General features: G+C 49.6%; 1 protein-coding gene across 1 annotated transcript in view; it reads left to right on the forward strand.

Moving 5' to 3' along the window:
* TENM4 (teneurin transmembrane protein 4) overlaps nt 1-19696 on the forward strand; it is a 257467-nt gene that overhangs the window by 139363 nt on the left and 98408 nt on the right. The window contains exons 11-12 of the mRNA XM_065936475.1: nt 2162-2308; nt 14674-14890. Coding sequence (XP_065792547.1) covers nt 2162-2308; nt 14674-14890 — 364 coding nt within the window. The remainder of the gene's footprint in view (nt 1-2161; nt 2309-14673; nt 14891-19696) is intronic.

Consider the following 19696-nt stretch of genomic DNA (forward strand, 5'->3'; position numbering starts at 1 on the left):
TCTTATTTACTCCTCCCAGCAAACCCATTGTATAAGTAGACTGAGGCTCAAAGGAATTAAATAAGGTACCTGGGTCTTACAGTCACTGAGTGGTAGAACCAGCCTTTGATATGACTCTGAAGCTTGTGCTTCAGATTATTATTCAAGAGAGATTCTTTGCATCTTACATGAGCCTACACCTTGGAGCAAAAGAAAGCAGCCTACTACTATCCTTAACAATTGGACCCTTGTTCCTCCGAGACTGATTTCAACATATGAGGCTTAATTTAAAAGAAGTTTCGGCTGGATGGACAAAACTTTAAATGGGACTAATTGGACAAAGAGGGAGCCTGTGGGTGCTTAGATCAGGAGCGGCTGAGGTCAGCTTCCGAGTCAGAATGCCTGCACGTCACAGCGCTGCTCCTGTGCTTCTCAGCTGCTGCCTCGATTTCTTCTGGGGTGACTATGCTGCTGTCGTCCCGCTTCTCCCAACAGGCTTCTGCCAGGCAGAGACCCCATAGTCTACATTTGCTTCAAAGCTTCTGCGGGAATCCCTCCTGGGCTGGGAGTACACACTCAATAAATGTTTCTTCCTTTGAATGGAAAGTACAGTGGACAGATTGACTGGTGGCTATGCTGAACATCTCAAGTATAAATTCTACTTTGTAATACCAGTCAAGGATAAAAAGGCCTTGAAACACTACAACTTTAGATTCTAATTGATCTGCCATTTAGCGAGTGCCTACATTGGCCTAGGCCTTGTACCAGACAGCCATATCCATACTTATTTCATTTAAGAGTAATGGGTCAGTTTTCAGTTATTTCATGACAGAAAATTCAGTTTACAGCTGTATTTGTAGCAGTTTGCTGCTCTTAATAATAAGACATTTATAGATGGCAGCGTGCTTTCATATCCATACCTTCCCCCAAGACTGAGCAGGGCCAAAGAAAAGCCATGGAAGGCATCCTGGTGAGGCCTTTCTTGATGGCCCCTCTAAGAAAGGAGTTCTTAGAGGCAGGTTTGTTAAAATGAGGACTTGATGAAATTCAACAGCAAAATAGAAGCTGGAGTGAAGCATGTAACTTAACAGATTCTCGAAAAGGTGGTAAGCAAAAACCTGCAAGCTTACTGGAATAATAATAACTCCCACCTTATGATCTAGTCAAAGCAGAACTCAGGCAGAGTCTAAATATCGCCTGACCCTCCCTGATTAAATCATCCCAGCCCTCGGAAGACAGATGGCCACTCCCGTGTTTGGTTCCCACCATATTTTGTACATCTCCCTCAGGGCACTTAGCAGTGAAATATTTTGCTCATACAAATCTGTCTCCTTTGATAGGCTGCATGCTCCTTAAGAATAAGAACTAGGTCTTATTCATGTCTGTACCTCCAGTGCTAGCCCAGAGAAGGTGCCTAATAAATGAAAGGCAGGCAGACAGATGTACAGATGAACACAATTAGGGGCGAGTGGCCTGCCCAAACCTGCCCTGGCATTCCCAGACAGCCCTCGTTAGGCGCTCTCATGGCAGTCATCCAGGCTGCTCTGAGTGGCTGAGGATCAGATGGGAAGAAAGAGACCCCAGGACTCTTCCTCAAAGCAAAGACAATTGTTCAGGAGGAAATCGGACAAAACAAATGCGAAGCCTAAGGTCCCATATGATGGACCTAGTCCCAAGGCCTGAGAAAAGCACAGCCCTTTAGAATGAGACCCAGATGTGCTGAGGCAACAAGAGGAGTAAGCAAAGAGGATGATCATTCCTTTGTTTTGAACAAAGCAGAGGCAGGAACAACAGGCAAGAGTGAGCAAGGAGCGAAGAATCAGCCCCACAGCTCCACTGGCCAGATTTGGATAAGCCCACATCCGTTGACTCTGCCTCTAGACTCCTGATCACTTTGGAAAGAGGGGGTTTTGCATACATCAGACCTAGCCCCGCTACCTCCTGAAAGTTCCATGTCCTAACCATGTGGTCTCAGCAGGCCCTGCCACCTCTGAGTCACAGTAGCCTTAGAAGTAAGGGGCAGTTCTAACGATAGGCATCCCCAGGTACCCAGGGCATCAGTGAGCTGACGAATGTGAAGGCCTTTTGTGAGCTGACAGGTCGAGTGTGAGTGTGAGTGTGTGTGAGCACAGTCCGTGCCTGGGCTTGATCAGACCCTGATTCTGGCTGCTTTGCCTTGCAGAGGGTTGCCCTGGCCTGTGCAATGGCAACGGCAGATGTACCTTGGACCTGAACGGGTGGCATTGCGTCTGCCAGCTGGGCTGGAGAGGAGCTGGCTGTGACACGTCCATGGAGACCGCCTGTGGCGACAGCAAAGACAACGATGGAGGTAGGGCCTTGCCACCCACGGGCCCTGTGGGTCTCCAGGGCAGTGGGAGGCACAGAGTGGAGGGTGGGCATTACCGAGCGAATAGGCCCCCAACCCTCCGGCTGTCCAGTCTAGGGGGCCCTAGGGTAGGTATAAAATGGCACCTGTCATCTAAGGAATGAGCACGTATCCCTCGTTGTTCCATTGGAATTAATTAAGCTTAACTGATGCAAACAAAATGTGTTGCCATCTGACAGCAAGTGCAGAGGAGAAGGCATATGAATGAAGGAATTTTCTCATCATGCATTAATGGAGTGAGTTGCCTAGCAAAGTTATGAGATTCCCCCACTGGAAGTGGACAAGAAGAGGCCACCCAATTCTATATCACAGAAAGTACCAGAAAGGATGCTTCTCCAGGGGGTTTTGTGGGGCGGGGAGCAGGTTGAGTTACCTTTGGTTGAGGTCCCTTCTCCTCTGGTTCTGGTGGAAACCCTCACCAAGAGTCTTGGGGGCCACCTCTGCCCCCACACCTTCTGTCCCTGTGGATTTGTAGTAAAATTCATCTTTGCTGTTGGATTTTTTTTTTTCTCCAAGTGCTAGGCAGTCAGAACCCTGAGGAAGAGAGGCCTACTCTTGTGGAACATGTATTGGCTGAGAACGAATAGTCCAAGGTTCCAATCCCAATTCTGTCTTGGGCACTCTGTATGTCACTAAGCAAACTTCTTGAGTCAGTGGGCCTCACACTCCCTACTTATAAAATGAGGCCCTCGGATCATAAGAGCCCTTCCAGTCTTTATCTTAGCCCTAGGATTAGCCTTTGCTATCTGTTATGTGAAATTTGGATAAATACAACCGCAAAGTGCTTTAGTTTCCTACTTGGAAAATGGGATGATTCTTCATGCCTCTACCAATCTCAGGGGGTTATTAGGAGAATAAAAAGATATACCAAAAAAAAAAAAAAAAAGATCGGAACATTTAGCCCTGCCTTTCGAATGATGGCCTAACAGTTGACCTCATCAAAAAGACGTGTTTATGCAGCTTCTATATTTATGCCAAGGGACTTTCTGGTCTAAAACTGCACAGAGTAGAAAATCCAAGGCCAGAAACTCAGCATCCCAACCTTTGGGAACCTTCTGCTTAGTGCAATTCAACAATCTCAGAGCAGCATGAGGACTAAAAGGCCAGTGTGTGCTATCGTGATTATTCTGGTTCACTTACCTTATGTTGGCTCCAGCAGCTCTGGGCTGTTTCAGACCACTGGTCTTTGTCTGAGCCCCCAGCTTTCAGACCTTATATCTGCTGCCTGAATCCAGGAGGAGCCCAAGTCCAATGCACCCAGTCCTCGGCCCCATGGAGTAATTTTCCACAAGGAGCACATGGGGTTGAGCCACAGTAGGCAGGCAGAGACAGCAGGTCCATGCTCTCCTCCTCAGACCTCACAGGACTGCAATGTCCCTTAACCTGAAACTTGCAAAGCTCATTAATTCTTCTGCTGCATAAATATCCAGAGTTCCCTGTTAGGGGGCCAGACCTTAGGCCAGGCACAGGGGTGAATAAGTCCTGTCCCCACACTCCAGGAACTCAAATGAGGGAGAGAGACCAAAGTGAAGTGCTAATGGACGGTGAGACGTGCTGGGGCAGAGTTCCATATTGACTGTCATGGGGATAGGAAAACATTCATCAAGAAGGTGATACTTGAGTAGGCAGGCTTTATTGGAAAGGAGAGGGCTTTCCATTTGGAGAAAACATCACAGGCAGAGCAATGGCTCCATGTTGCCCTGCCTTCCGGGAAGATAAAGGACAACCATGTTTGATCTTCATAGGAAGGAGACGTCAACCTAATTATCTCCCTAACTTCCCCTTTCACTTTGCCTGTGTAGACACAATTCCATGACCAGCAATGACATTCATGTAGTTAGGAAAGAAAAGGAGAGGAGCTGTACCATGAAGTCATCCCCTTTGCAGGAATCCAGGGTCTTGGCCACAACCTTCAGAGGGCTATTGATTATCTGGGAAGCAAAAGAACTGGGTGTCCTTGAGAAATGCCAGGAGAAGGTTATACCTCCCCAAAATGCACATCCCAGAATAGGTCATAAAATGAAGTCCATTTACTCTGTCACATGAAGCACAATGCCCGTGTATCCTCTGTTCACCATGCTTCAGAGTTAGCCTCCCAGGGCCCAGACTCCCCAGTGTTGACAGGGTGGGTGGGCACACAGGAGCCCAGAGCCCCACAGCCCTTGAAGAGTGTCTCATCATTGGAAACGGGGCTGAGCCAGACCCCAGGGGAAGAGAGCCTTCTCCAGCTGTCGCGGAGGTGAACCGACAAGAAGTGGAAAAGAACCATCAACAAATCGCCAAGTGTAGGAGGAGAATGTACCTCTTCCATTTGCAGAGCATATTTGGACTGGAGTGAGCTTTTATATACTTTCTAGCAAAGCCATACCTGAGTACTGTAATCTGAGGTCATTCACTCTCTCAGCAAACATTAACTGAACATCTCCTCTGCATCGGGCCCTCTCCTGGGTTCTGAGACTTCAGAGACAAGTGAGACACAGTCTCTACCCTTGTGATGTTCACGGTCTGGAGAGAGAGAGAGAGAGACAGCACCCACTGCAGATGCAGTGGAATCATGGCAGTGATAAAGGAGCATCCCTCATGCAGCTGATGTTATCAAATGCCTGGTACCCTCCTGGGAACCATGATGTCCCATGGGGCTTCCAGTCCAGCCAGGAAGACATCCATGGGTCATGCTGGTTGGGAAGACAACTGGCTGGGGGGACCACACTGTTGAGGGAGCTTGGCCTTGGGTTCTGAACTGTGAAATGAGGCAACAGCCCACCTCAGGAGCCTCTCAGTTTGGTGGGCTCTCTATCCATTGGAGGAGCCAAGAGGAAGGGGAAGGGGGTCCCCCCGCTTTGAAGGATGGCACAGATGAAGCAGCTGCGGGAGTTAGACTGTCCCCAGGTGCTGAAGGGGGCAGGACTCTCCTCACTGGCCCCTCTAGGTCTTGGCCAAACAGGGGCAGTTTTAGTGGAGAGAGAAACAGGGCAGGCTTTACCCACCAACATGGGGTGAGCCAGAGTAAGCACTTGGCTGTCTGAAGTTCAGTCAGGCACACATTCGTTGGGCTCCTTTCTCAGAAGATATAAAGACCAGTGAACATGGCCCAGCCTGTTCTCCCTTAGGAATCTCACAGTCATTTGTAAGAAATTGTTATCCACACAAACCAAATCTAATGGAGGCAGAATGAAATGAGTGCCTTTATTTCAGTCATGATGTAGGACACAGCAGGATCCCAGATAAATAAGCCAGAAAGTGAAAGTGAATTTGCTCAGTCATGTCCACGACTCTTTGCTACACAATGGACTGTATTCTGCCAGGCTCCTCTGTCCGTGGGATTTTCCAGGCAAGAATACTGGAGCGGACTGCCGTTTCCTTCTCCAGGTATCTACCCAACCCAGGGATCGAAGTCTGGTCTCCCACATGGTGAGCAGACTACCGTCTGAGCCATCGGGAATCCCTAAATAAGCCAGGGTGTATGGAAAAAAATGTTTGAGTCTTGCTGAGTGATTGCTTTTGGCTGATGTGACTCAGGGGCTTGGAGAAGGAATTCGCAGCGGTTAATGTGAGTAACAGGACTGGAGGAGACAGAGAATACAGACTTGAGTTCCCTCCTACCACCCTGCCTATTACAGACAGGGAAGCTGGGGCCCAGAGAGGGGATGTGATGTCATTCACATCAGAGTTGCACAGAGAGTCGTTAACACGGCTGGACTAGGACCTGAGACCCTTGAGCCATTCTGTGTGATCTCATGGACCACCTCCCCATGGTGTTTCATCTTCCTCCCAGGCATGTCGAGTACTTAGTCCAATCTAAAGGACCAGAGGACCAGAGAATGACAGTGATAGCTCGTATAAAGCAACTGTGCACCCACCCAACAACACTGGGAGGTGTGTGGTATTCTGATACCGTCACTATTTCCTTATGATGAGGAAGCTAGGGCTTAGCAAAGAGAAGCATTTGGCTCAGATCATAGAGCTGGCAGGTGGCAGAAACCGTGTAGTCCCTGGGGTCTGACCTCACAAGAGCTTTTCAGCATGCCTGGACCTCAGACTCACGATTCCATCATAAACCTAACCATGGCCCTGCAAGTTATATGAAAATTCCTGGCTTCTCTTCTTTCCCAATTTGCTAGGCTTAACGCAATTCTTTACAAATGAAACTTGAACTTCAGGATTCATTAAGAAAGTTGTTGCTGTGTTTTTTAACTGAGACCCCCAAAAACATGTTTCACAATATGGCCAAGTCAGATATAGCTTTATTGGTTTGTTTCTGTTTTCACTTTTGGTTGTTGTCTAGATTTTAAAACAGAGAATAGATCCTGAACGTGCATTAGTGACTCCCAGTCTCTTAATCTGCTGTCAGGGGTGCCCAGTCAATCTAACCTGCCTCCAGATTTCACTCCAAGCACTGGCTGCTGAGGGGCAACAGCAGGGAAGCTGGCAAGCAGAGACCCTGACTCCCCATGAAAGGCAGTTCCTCCTTGTGGTACATCTGACAAGTAAGATGTACCCTATGCTTATGTGCCCTTCAGAAAGCGCTCTGTGAAGTGCTGTCCCATGCACCTTCTCACATGTTCTCACTGACCTTCTGAGGGCGCATTTGTGCCCATTTCAGAGATGGAAAAACTGTGGCCCAAAGATGCTTGTTATTCAGACACTAAGTTGTGTCCGACTCTTTTCGACCCCATGGACTGTAGCAGGCCAGGCTCCTCTGTCTTCCACTACCTCCTGGAGTTTACCAAAGATGCTAAGTGACTATAAAATAAGAATAATAAGGCCTACCTTGCAGGCTTACTGTGAGGATTACAGGGGGTGTATTTAAAGTGCCTGAGAAGCAACATACCACAGTGATTAGAAGCAGGATCTGTACCCAGATTGTTTGGATTCAAATCCTGGCTCCCCCATTTGCTGCCTGTATGAACGTGAGTGAGTTATTCAACTTCTCTGAGCCGCAGTTCATCACCAGCAAATGTCATCTCTCTTCGTCTTGCTCCTTTCCACCTGTAATAACAGAAGTGTGATGTTTACTATAAAATAAATATATATTCATATATAAATCACTTTTAAAAATTAGAATTATATTCTCTATAAAATTTTACAGTCTACTTTTTGGACTTATGATTAGACTGTATTTTTCCGTGTCATAATGTATCTTGACCTTTTTCATCTTTTAGTTAAAATTTGTATTCCAAACTATTACATGCTTACTGCTAGAAGGAAAAAAAAATCAAATATACATAAAGGAAAATAGTAGCCATCATTTAGAGAGCATCTCTAAGGGCCAGGGACTGGGCTGTACACTCTGTGTCCATAAAGTCCAGCCCCTCGCAATGCACTTGAAGGGCAGACGCTTACAGGCTGGAAAGCTGAGGCTCGCTGGGCTGTTGAGGCTTTCCCAGAGTCACACCATGAATCAGTGGGAAGGCTAGGATGTGAATGGAAGCTGTGCTTAAAAAGAAGCCAAAGCAAGGAAACATCCACTGGAATTTAAGCACCCATACCCCTTGTGATAAAGGATCTTTAAGCAGCTTCAAAGTGTGTTCCTCTCTTTAGACCCTGTTGGCCCCAAAAAGCAATCATGGATTGCAATTCAGATCATTGATGCAACCTGGAAGGAGAAATTTCAGGAAAACCGAGAACAAAGCTCTCTGTCCTCCCTTCTCCTCCTCATCTCCCATCGTTGGGACATAAAGCCATAGAGTTTGGCCACACTTCAGACCATCTCTAAACCACGTTTCTTGTGATAAGAGACAAGAGAGAAATTGACCTTTTAAAATCCTGTGTTCTGAGGAGCAGATAAAGATTTTGCAAGCCTTTCCACCGAAGGCACAGAATTTATTACAGCAGATGACAAAAACTTCTCCCAGATGTGTACAGACGGGGAGGCACATTCCACCCTCCACCCCCCGGGGCCTGCCCAGATGCTGCTCTCAGCCTGCTATAAAACACGTCTGGGGCCAGACTGCAGGCAGGCACGAGATGAGGTTGGCGGGTGGGCTGCCGAGCCTGTGGAGGAGTTAAGCCTGCAGAGAGAGCTGGCTGGACTGGTTAGACCCTGTCCACAGGCCCACTGGGCTAAGGAACCGTGCAACTGACTCTGATGAAAAGAGTTTGCTAGGCCACGAATTGCCCACACCCGCCCCTGACCCTGCCCTCCTTTCGGCTTCTTCTTGCCCATGCTTCTAGCCTCAGTTTAAGCATTCCGTCTTCCAGGAAATATTCCAGCCCTCACCTCAGCCCGTGTTGGGGTCCCCCCTTTGGGCTTCCACAGCCCCCCCACCCCCACTTCCTTCTTCCCCTGTACATGGGGACTCTGACTCGCCACACTTGGGAGTCCTTTGGAGGCGTGACGGTTTTCTTCCTGTCTGTGCAGCGCCTCGTGCAGGGCCTGCCAGCCGCATGACAGACGCCGAAGGAACAGAGCAGCCCTGTCCTGTGTGCCTCCTTTCTGAGGAGAGGAATGAGCTCTTCCTGGGGTGGGTGGTGAGGGGGAGGAGGGGTGACTTCCATCACAGCCCGTGGACCTCAATGGGCCCAGTCGAACTGATGGAGCTGTTTGACTTGGGATCCTCACGCATTCAGTATTCATTTCTTCATTCATTCAACAAACACGCTCACGGCGCACAGAGCCCTGTGCTATATGCATTTGGGATAAGAAACAAGTCACTTCTGCCCTCTGTGGACAGGGGAACAAAGCTGGGGGAGCCAGGATGTCCCAGAAATGATGGAGAAAGAGATGCAGACTGTGGAGCTGGGCCTGAATTTGGAGACAGAGAAGAGATCAGGACCCCAGCTGCCACTGCACTAGCGGTATGATTTTTGGGTCAATCAGCTAACTTGACCCCAGTGTCCTCTTTGTAAAGATGAGAAGGGCAGCTCAGTCACCACCTTCTACAGAACCCTCAGCACCTGTCGATTTCTATGAACGTTCCAGCAGGCGGCCACCAGGGGAGATGGGCCTGTGGCGTAGAAAGGCCATGAAGTGACTGTCAGGCAGGTTAGCCCCAGGGGCTGCCCTCCGCCCTGACTGATGGGGCCACTGACAGCGGAGAAGGACTTGGTCGCCTGAGGTCGCAGCACTCCCTGGCAGCTGTGAAGATCACAGCACAAACGGGGAGCCGTTGCTGGTCAGGACTCCGACTGATGGCAGAACTCTTCACCCATTCCTGTGCGCGGCACTCCTCTCTGCAGAGGGTGGTGGACCCCAAGGCTTTTTCCATTGAAGTTCTCACAGCTGGAGAGTGACAGGCTCAGGGAAGGAACCCTGTCTTCGGGCTTCTTAGCTTGGATTCTTTCTCTCCACTTGCCCCTCTCCAAGGTCAAGGACACCCATGGGCAGGCTGGGCACTGAGGAGGAATGCAAGAGGAGCTGGCACGGCCCTCATCCTCCGGGGGCTACCGCAGGACGTACATGCAAGTGTTAGCAGAGCCTCGCTGCACACACCACGTGGCGTCTCATCACTATGGGGCTTCGCATTCGAGGGTCAGGAGAGCAAGAACTGTGGAATGTTCATTTAGTGCCCCCAGAGACCTGGCTGCCTTTTTCTTTTTTTGCAGCCTACCCTTCCTTCCTTCCTTTTTTTTTTTTTTTTTTTTGTCTTTCTTTTTAATCTCTATTCTGCCTTTTTTCTAGCTGTTTCCTTCTTCCTTCCCTGCACCCCTCACTCCCACCAGAGGCCACAACTGGGTGCGGCGTTGCTGCATGGCCGGATCCTGGACAGCCTCTGACCCTTCATCTGCCCTTCGTCATTTCCACCATATAAGGAGAGAGAGGAAGCCTCAGAACTCTCTGGGAAAAGGGAATTTCTGGAGGAAATGTGTAATTGCCCCCAAGCTGGAGTTTTAGGGTTTAGGAGGGTTGTACTGAAAATTTGAAAGAAGTAGAGGAAAATCTTCTCTATTTTCCTGATGGGTTTGGGAGTTTTGTTTCTGCTGCTGTGACCACAAGGGTCTCTCAAGGAGAATAGTCAATGCAGGAAACATGGACATAAGTCAACCAATGTGTGTATAACATACAATTAAGTGAGATAAGAAGTGCATGGAAAATCTAAATGTCTTTAGCCAAAACCAGACAGTCTTGAAAACCGTATATTGGTGTGTTTCTAATCTACCCCCAAATTTACTTTTCTGTCCCCACAATATACTTTTTCCTCTTACTACGCCTTTTCTAAAATTTGTCATCCATGCCGAAGAATCTGAAACCGTGCCAGAGTCTCGGTTACCGTGAGCAGCTATACGCCTTGCTGAAGGCTGCCGTGTGCTGCATTTGAAAATACAGGAAAAGGTTTGCATGGAAGCCGGTCTCATAAACTGAGGCTCTGATGAGAATCTCGTGGGCCCTACTCATTTAAAAACTATTGTTATGTATGTCATTTAACTGTGATGGTCTCTATTAATGGGGTTTAGCACGCATTTACAACTCAGCAAATATTTGCCGATTGAATGATGAAGGAGCTTCCACATAGGGAGGGGTAGGCGGGCAGCATTCTTGGCCGGACATTAATCACTCTGTGCTGTGAAGCCTCCAATAAACAACTCCACAGTCCCAGGGTCTCTCATAAGAGCACGGTGTGTGGTATGTCCCCATTTCGGAGAACCCCAATCTTCAGGTCCCCTGGGGTCTCTGCTTCCCTGACTCGTAGGTGTGTTGCTGTGGCTGTGTTTCTCTGATTCAGTTCTCCAAGGCCAGGCAGACTGTCTGCAGAAAGAGTTGCCCTGGAACACGGGTACAGGGAGGGCCGCTTTATTACCGGGATCCCTGTTCAAGGGGAGCACCCAGCCGGGGGCTAGTAGTAACTCATGTCCATCAAGCACTTACTCAGGAGCTGGTCATCATGCTCAGCGTGCTACGTCTGTGACCTCACCTAATCCTCCCAGCGTCTCTCTGAGCTAGGTCTGACTGTTCACGTTACAGACAGGTGAACTGAAGCTCAGAGCCCTTACAGAGACTTTAAAATTTCTAACCGAATAGTCAACTAGATCATCACCAGGGCCCTCTCACCACAAGAAGCAGCAATTTTGTTTAAGATTCATTGCTAAATTTGTTTTTTTAAAGGAAAGAAGCAAGGGGTATGGAGAACCCCAGATTCCAGAGGCATGGGTGAGGCTGGAAGCTAAGGCAGTGGGTGGCGACCCTGAAATGAGTCAGCCCTGGTCTCTAAGAGGTCACTGTGTGGGGAGGGAGACAGAGAACACGGGAATTACAGTACGGGGATGATTGCAGTTCTGGAGGTCACCAGGGCCCTGGAAGAGCTCAGCAAGACTCACAAAGTCGGGCTTTCCACTTAGATAGTTCCTACATCCCTTCAGGAACAGAGAACCTTTGCTGTTCACAAAGACCTGAGTTCAGATTCCGAGTCAGCTTCTTTACTGACCGACTGTGTGATCTTGACCAAGTTACCTTACCTCTTGGAACCTCTGGTTCCTTCTCGTCGAAAATGGGGGTAACGGTGGTGACAGTGGCTACTTCACAGACCTGGGAAGATTCACTGACATTTTTCTTGAAAACATTCCTTGTAAAGCATTTAGCACAGTGCCTGGCCCTCAGTAGGGGGCAGCTGTGATTATCATCATCGTCATTTAATACAAAAATTAATAATAGTCATTCCTGGCTAACCTTCCAGCCAGGACCAGAGAACAGGAAACCGTTCTTCCAAGGTGCCATGAAGCAGAGTGTTTATAAAGAGGTGAAAGACTGGTTTCCAGGGACTGCTCCGATGGTAAACAAGAGCAGGCAGGAGCTAATAAAATTTCAAATTAGCCATGACTTTTCACGGCCCTTCAATTGTGCTGGCTGATTTAATGGTCAGCGTCCCTGCTCGCCGGGATTGAATAATGGAGCATTTCTGCAGAGTTATGGATGCGGCAGCTGAATCTGTCATGCGAACATCAATAGCAGAATGCAAATAACCCTCAGCTCGGGCTGTAATTATGTGTTTAAGCAATGTCTGACAGGGGCAGCCCGAGAATGTGTGATGGGGCCAGCCGACTGCAGGAGAAGACAGGTGCTTGGCTCGGCAGTTAGCTGGTGGACCTGGGAACTGGGCCGAGGCACAAGGCGGGACCCAGGACCCAGCTGGAGTGAGGGGAGGCCTTTCCACCACATCTCTGGGTGGATCTGGCTGGTGAGCACACCCAGGGCAGTTGGCCCCCCACTTTGGGGAGCCATGTTCTAGGGTCAGGAAGAGAAACTACCTCTTGTGCTGTGCATATTCGCTCAGTTGAGTCCAACTCTTTGCGACCCCGTGGACTGTAGCTCACCGGGCTCCTCTGTCCATGGGACTCTCCAGGCAAGAATACTGGAATGGGCCATTCCCTCCTCCAAGGGATCTTCCCAGCCCAGGGATTGAACCCAGGTCTCCCGCATGGCAGGCGGATTCTTTACCGTCTGAGCCACCAAGGAAGCCCAGCTCTTATTAAGCACTTATGATGTATCAGGTACTCTGCCAGATTTGAGGACATATACTGTGTTTTTCACTTAAGTAAAAAATACCTAAGTGACACTCTTATAAGTCACAGTAAGAGATGTGAGAGACTGAGGCCAGGGAGTTTGAGTAACCTGGCCAAGGTCACACAGTAGTAAGTTTCAGAGCCAGTATTTGACCTCTGGAGCCCATACTCTGTACCACCCTGCTGCCCTCAAGGAGGGCATAGCAGACAGACCTTAGGTACCATGCAGAAGTTGGGAGAGAAGAACAAGGGATTTTTTTGTCCCAACTTATTAAGGATAAAAGCTGGGTTTCAGGGAAGTCATGGAGCTTGCCTGAGGCCACAACACCCCGAGACTAGTAAAGAGGTTTAAGGGTGCATGTTGTGTGTGCAATAACCCTATGACCAGCCTCTATATTGTAGACCCACAGAGACAAGTGAGGGAGTATATCAGTGTTGAAGAGACGGAAGTTCAGAGAGTGTGAGCTCAGAGAGTTTAAGTATGGGAGCTCATTCAGAGCCATTCTTCCAGGCAGTTCTAGGGCTTGCATTTCAGTTTCTGAGCCTCAGGATCCTCCCACCATACAACACTGTTTAACGGAACTGAATGAAGAGAACGGTTTTCTGCCTTTTATGGACTTGAGTCATATGTCTTTTAACTCATTCCATTGTCACTCATTTATTTAACAGTCAGGTCTTAAACACCTGTGCTAAGTGCTGGGGCTACATCAGAGACAACCAGAGCAGGACCCATGCCCTCAAGGTGGTGGGGAAGTTTGCCCAAAATCGCTGATAAGCAGGAGACACAGAATTCCAACCTATAAAAGAACACATGTGCTCAGACTGTTCTCTGCCTACAAAGCGCACAGGCTGCCTACAGTACTGCTCTGGGCAGTATTGGCTTCTCATCTATTTTAAGCTATTCTATTGGATGCCCGTAAAAGCACTTTGGGATAATGAGACCAAAAATCTGTGGTCTAGTAGAATTTCTTTCTTTGCCCTTCGAGAAGCTGGAAGCTACAGTATAATTTTCACTCCTAAAGAAATCCACCCATGTGGTAAAGAGAATTCTCTGCTAATGACAACTTGGTCAGTGACCTGAAACTATCCTGCAAACTCACAAAGCCCCTCTCACAGAAGGCAGAGGCGGCTACCCACACATTTGCCTCGCAGCTGGGAGAGAGGCTAGAACTTGGCCGCCTCTTCGTCACCCCCAAATCCCATCAGTCACCAGATCTTACCATTTTTACCTCTTCGTTCTCTCTCCAAACCACCATCTTCCCTCATCTCCACTGTTCCTCCTGTGGTCTCAGGAACCGTTATCACTCCTGCTGCATGGAACCCCCGGCTCCTGCAGCTCCTTCGTCCTTGATGCAGGAGATGTGCTTTCAGCAGCAATACAGTGACTTTCAAGTGAAGTCACCCCCTGCTTAACACTTTTCAGTAACTCCCATTGTCCAGAGGGTGAAATACAGACTCCCTAACCTGGCCTGGGAGGCCCAGCTGTCTGCTCCTGTGGAACTCACAGCCTGATCTTGTGCTGTTCTCCTTACTTTCTGAGCCCTGCATTTGAAATTAGCAATCCAAATCCTCCAGTGTGTTCTCTCACCTCAGGGCCCCCATACATAGAATTCCTTCTATCTCTCTGAAAAGAAAATAAATACCACATGTCACACTGCACGCTGGCTTGTCCGTCTCTCCTGCTAGACTAGTGGGGTGGGACCTGAAGCCCCTGAATCTCCTTGGTGCCCAGCAGAGGCCTCAGCTTGTATCAGGCACTTTTATACTGTCATTCAGTGAGTGGGAAGTAGAGAAGTGAATGAAGGTACTGTGGATTAAACAATGCGGATTGCACACAGCAATACGAACGTCCTGCTCTGTCACCCCTGCAGATGGCTTGGTGGACTGCATGGACCCCGACTGCTGCCTCCAGCCCCTCTGTCACGTCAACCCGCTGTGCCTGGGCTCCCCTGACCCTCTGGACATCATCCAGGAGACACAGGCCCCCGTGTCCCAGCAGAACTTGCATTCCTTCTATGACCGAATCAAGTTCCTCGTGGGCAGGGACAGCACGCACGTCATCCCCGGGGAGAATCCCTTTGACGGAGGGTGAGTCCAGCTCTGGCCGTGGCTCTCAGAAGGGGGGAATGAGCCACCTCCAGGGCTCCATCTGTGTGGCTGGGAGTGGGAGGAGGCTGGGGGATTCACACTAGCCTTCACGCTACACTGAAGGCTCTGGGTGGCCCATCAGGAGAGGCAGGGAAGCGGCCTCAGGTACCCACGTTTAGAAAACTGCTCTCCAAGGCATCTGGAATTTTTACGAGCAGAGTTGTGTTGTCCTCGCTGGGTGATGGATGGAGAGAGTGAGAAATCAAAGGTCCAAGGGGAATCTTGGATCAATACCCACTTTGCAGTCCGCTCTCACTGATGCCACGGTCTCCAGATGAGTTGAAAGCTCTGACACTCTTCTCCCTCAAAGCTGATGCCGGGAGACTTTAGTAGGCTGGGGGGTGGGGCTGCACCTGCTGGCACCCAAGCCACATGCCCAGGCACTCTTTCACTAGTGTTCAGCAGTCTCGTCTACTGGACAGTTTGGTACCAAGGTCCGCATACCGAAATTGCGGACTTGAGTGGAGCACAGTCCCTGCCCACTGGTCACTCACAGTCCACCAGGGAGAGGAAAAGTCGTTCCAGCGTGATAGGCCAGAAATGTGCCCACAGGATACTCTGGAAGCATAGAGAAGGTGCTTCTGGACGGGGGAAGGCTGAGACTTAAGAACTGAGTCTTAAAGAAGACAAATAGCTCAGCCAGGGAGAGTTTTTCACGGAAAGAGAACAGCTTCTGCAAAGACCCAGGAGCAGGAAAGAGGACACGCATGCATGCTCAGTCCTGCCCAACTCTTTGTGACCCTATGGACTACAGCCCGCCAGGCTCCTCTGTCCATGGGATTCTCGAGGCAAGAATACTCGAGTGGGTTGCCATGCCCTCCTCCGGGGGATCTTCCCAACCCAGGAATCAAACCTGGGTCTCCTGCATTAGCAGGCGGATTCTTTACCACTGACTCACCAGGAGAGGATACAGGAGCCAGCAAAAGGCAGCTCTCTGTTCTCTGCTCCCCAGATCAGGGCGTCTGACCTCGGGAGAGGTATATAAGGAGGAGGAAATTGTGATCATTTCTTCTGAATGTCTTCCAAGATAGTGATGCTGGACACACACAGAACTTTCTCAAAACGCCAGCCCAGTTCAGCTCAGCAGTCATAGCTGTGCCTTCTGTGTTCACACCTTCTGTGCCAGAGAGTTCCTGCCCTAAGGGAGCAGGGTAGGGGTAGTGATGAGGGACAGGAAGAATGAATGACATTCCCCCAGTTCTATTTAAAGAGGAAAATCAGCACAGCCGATCATCAGCTTCATCGTCAGCTGGGTCTGAGGAATGCCGGAGAGAGGACTCTCTCACTGAGATGGCTGGCAAGGGCAAGGAGGAGTCTCAGCTCAGTAGATCACCCAGAATGTCTGTTTGTAGTTCAGAAGCAAACCTGAAGCTCACACAGAGGTTAGGGCTGAGGATCTCGATTTAGGCGCCATCAACAAGCAAGTGATAGATGAAACCGTGAACCCAAAGGTGTGTGATCCAGGAAAGCATGGAAGCACGGAGGAGCGGGGACCTAAGAAGGACTCCTGGGGAGTCACCTTGGGAAGTGGTATTACCATCCTCAGAGAGAAGCTGGGAATCCATGGAGGAGGCCCACGCCTGGGACGTGATGGACCTGGAACTCCAAGGCCTAGAGTTTTCACTGCCCCAGCCCTTCCACACAAGAAGCAATTACAAGATGGGAAGAGAGAAGTCAGGGGAGTGCTCTGAGCCCAATAACCTTGGCATAATACAAATATGTCAGAGCATTTGAACTTTAACTTTCTTAGAGATGAAAGTATGTGAGCGTCCCCTTCAGCTCACCCTGAGAATATTGAGAATCTCAGAGGTTAAGTGATCTTCCCCAATTCATAGGCTAGTGAAGTGGCAGAGCCAGGAGCAGAAACAGAGTGAGGAGAAACCTATTAATTTATCTTGGCCAGAAATTCTGCTTTTGTCTCCAGGTAGAAAGCTTTCTGCTCTTTTTATTCAATTGTGTGATTTTGTATGTATGCTTGTGGGCCTTCCCATGGCGTGAATTCTTTTAATCAAGTGGATGTAGGAATATTACTCCTACCAAGGGGGATATTATTTAATGCTTGCCCAGCCTTTCTTTACTGGACTGTCATGGGATCTGATTAAGGCTCTGAATGGTTGACTGCCGATGGCTCTTCTGATTAAGGGGTGTCCTCACCCACCATGCCATCCTGATCAGTGCCAGTGGGGACCACATGCTCTGGTCCTTCACCAAGCTTGATGCTTACATTGTCGCAGATCACGTGGCACCTACCCAGGAATTTGGGTATCATTTCTAACAGTCTGACATGCCCTTAAGGAGCCTGTCCAGTGGGGAACTTGAGAAACCTATACTGGAAGAAATGGGCCACTCAGCAGAGAGGAGAGAACATGGGCTTTGGAGCAAGGCCAGCTTGTGTCTTAGATTCAGGCTCTGCCCTGCTGAATGCACTTGGCTTTGGACAAGGGCTTAATATAGTGAATATGTAAATGTCTGCCAACCCTCTACACTGAGTCTGCCACGACAGGACCACATCTTACTCACTTTCACAGTTAGTAGTTGCTTAAGATAAATATGCATATATATATTACCTCAAACAAGGAAAAAGACGGAAGGAAATAAGGGGGAAAGGAGGAGTGGGGAGGGATGGTGGGACGGAGGATAGTTGGACGTATTATCTGTTTTATTTAATTTTCTACTGAGGATTCAAGAGTCCAGAGAGGTTCAATTATCTGCTGAAATCACATTACCAATTAGTAGCAGAAGCAGGAGTAGAAGTCAGCTCCCAAATCATTGTTTGTGTATCTATCACCTTCAGTTAAATCGCAGAGGCTTTGAAAGCAGAGACCATTCATCTCTCCAAACCTGTATGACTTAGGGCAGGGCCTGGAATAGAGTATTTGCTCTAAAACGAATGGATCAGGGAAGCCTCCAAGTGGTACTGTAAACATTCCTTTTACCTAACGTTTACCTGAATCATCATGCCCAGCTCCTCACTCATCAACTCCTGTGTTTCACTACTTTCACTACTAAGTATCCCCAAACAGATTTTTATGTGAAACTAATCTAAGTGACTGGAAACCTATAAACACAAGGCATGCGTGTGTGCTAAGTTGCTTCAGTCATGTCCAACTCTTGCGACCCCTTGGACTGTAGCCCGCCAGGCTGCTCTGTCCATGGGATTCTCCAGGCAAGAAGAGTGGAGTGGGCTACCATGCCCTCCTCCAGAGGATCTTCCCAACCCAGGGATGGAACCCAGGTCTCGTGCATTGCAGATTTCTTTACCGGCTGAGCTCCCAGGGAAGCCACATGCTGCACCACAATTTTTACAGTCTGAACAGGAGCCCGTTTAACAGGTTCCAAGAAGCAGGCTGTCACCCAGTGACCTCACGGCATTTCTGAGCCTAGCAGGGAGCCCCAGTTGTTTCCTCTGCAGACTCACTGCTGTGTAACTGACTCCGGGAGATCCAGGTATGAGGCCTGCGGGGACTATGGGAGAGAGAGGGATTCAGAGCCAGGTCGGAACTGACAGGAACACCATCCTGTGCGAGAAGCCAGCCAGCCAGTCCTCAGCACACAGCGCTCTCCCCCGAACGCCTTTCCTCAAGGCCTGCCCACGGCGGGGATGAGGAACCAGAGGGGCTGCAGATGCACCGATGACACCAGGAGTTACCGGGGGCTTCCTCGTGCCTCTGTGCAGTGCCGCAGCTGGTCCGCAGGAGCAGGGCGGCCCGCGGGGACTGGCGGGAGGGCCCCAACACGCTGAGCTGCGCTGGGCCGGTCTCCTTGGAGAGAAACGCAGAGCCCGACTCAGCACTGAAGCAGAAGCGCTGCCAGATGGACCGGGAGTGAGGAAGGCCTCCCCCGGGGCCCCCGTCTCGCTCATCTGTGTCCCCAGAGCCCAGCACAATGCCGGGCGCAGAGCGGGTGTTTCTTACAGGTTTTAGGAGTACAGTGGCTCAGACTGACACTCTGCCCCCACTGTGCTCAGCGCCGCATAGTGAGCGAGGTATCGATGACTTCAGATGACTTCAGCTGACTTCAAGCAGGTCCACAGTAGGAGGGCCCAGATCAGGCTGGGGGACCCCCTTCAGCAGACTAGGTGGCTTATACCATCTTTCCACCCGGGCCTGGATGCCTGGAGCCCTTCAGCCTAGTGGATCTCCTGTCCCTCCCCTGGACTCATGGGGAGAATAAAGTGCAGGGCGCCCTCTACGGAGACTTGAGTGGGAAGGAAGCAGTCACTCAGGTCTACAGGCAGAAGGAGGATCCCCAGCTGGATTGTCAATACAGGAAGGGCGGACAGCAGTACCTGGGGATCAGACAGCTGGGGAGGGCAGGACAGCATGAGATAATTCCTCCTCTAAGAGCACTTGAGGCAGCTCTTTCCCTGTGACACAACTTTGATTGTATCCCTTAGCTTGGGAAAGACTGGCTGGGTCAAAAGGGCTGGACACAGGGCAGACAGTGCAATTCTATAAATACCTGTGGATTGCCAGTGCTGGACAGGTTAGCTGATTATGGGAAGAGGAAGATCCACCACCAAGTCACTTGACTAGCAGTTTAGAATATGTTCGAGGACTCTGGATTTGTGAGAGGAAGAGTGTGATGCTGTTAAGTCTCCTTGGGCTCCTCAAAACCCAATAGGTTATCAGCTCACTCAGGCAAGCCGCTGGGTTCTATGGAAGTCAGCCGACGGAACACACTGAACCCAAATAGAAAAGACTTCAGGAGTCAGGGGAGCTTCATGAAAGTAGGGATGGATGAGAA

The sequence above is a fragment of the Muntiacus reevesi genome, chromosome 5 (assembly GCF_963930625.1).
Source record: "Muntiacus reevesi chromosome 5, mMunRee1.1, whole genome shotgun sequence".
Taxonomy (NCBI): Eukaryota; Metazoa; Chordata; class Mammalia; order Artiodactyla; family Cervidae; genus Muntiacus; species Muntiacus reevesi.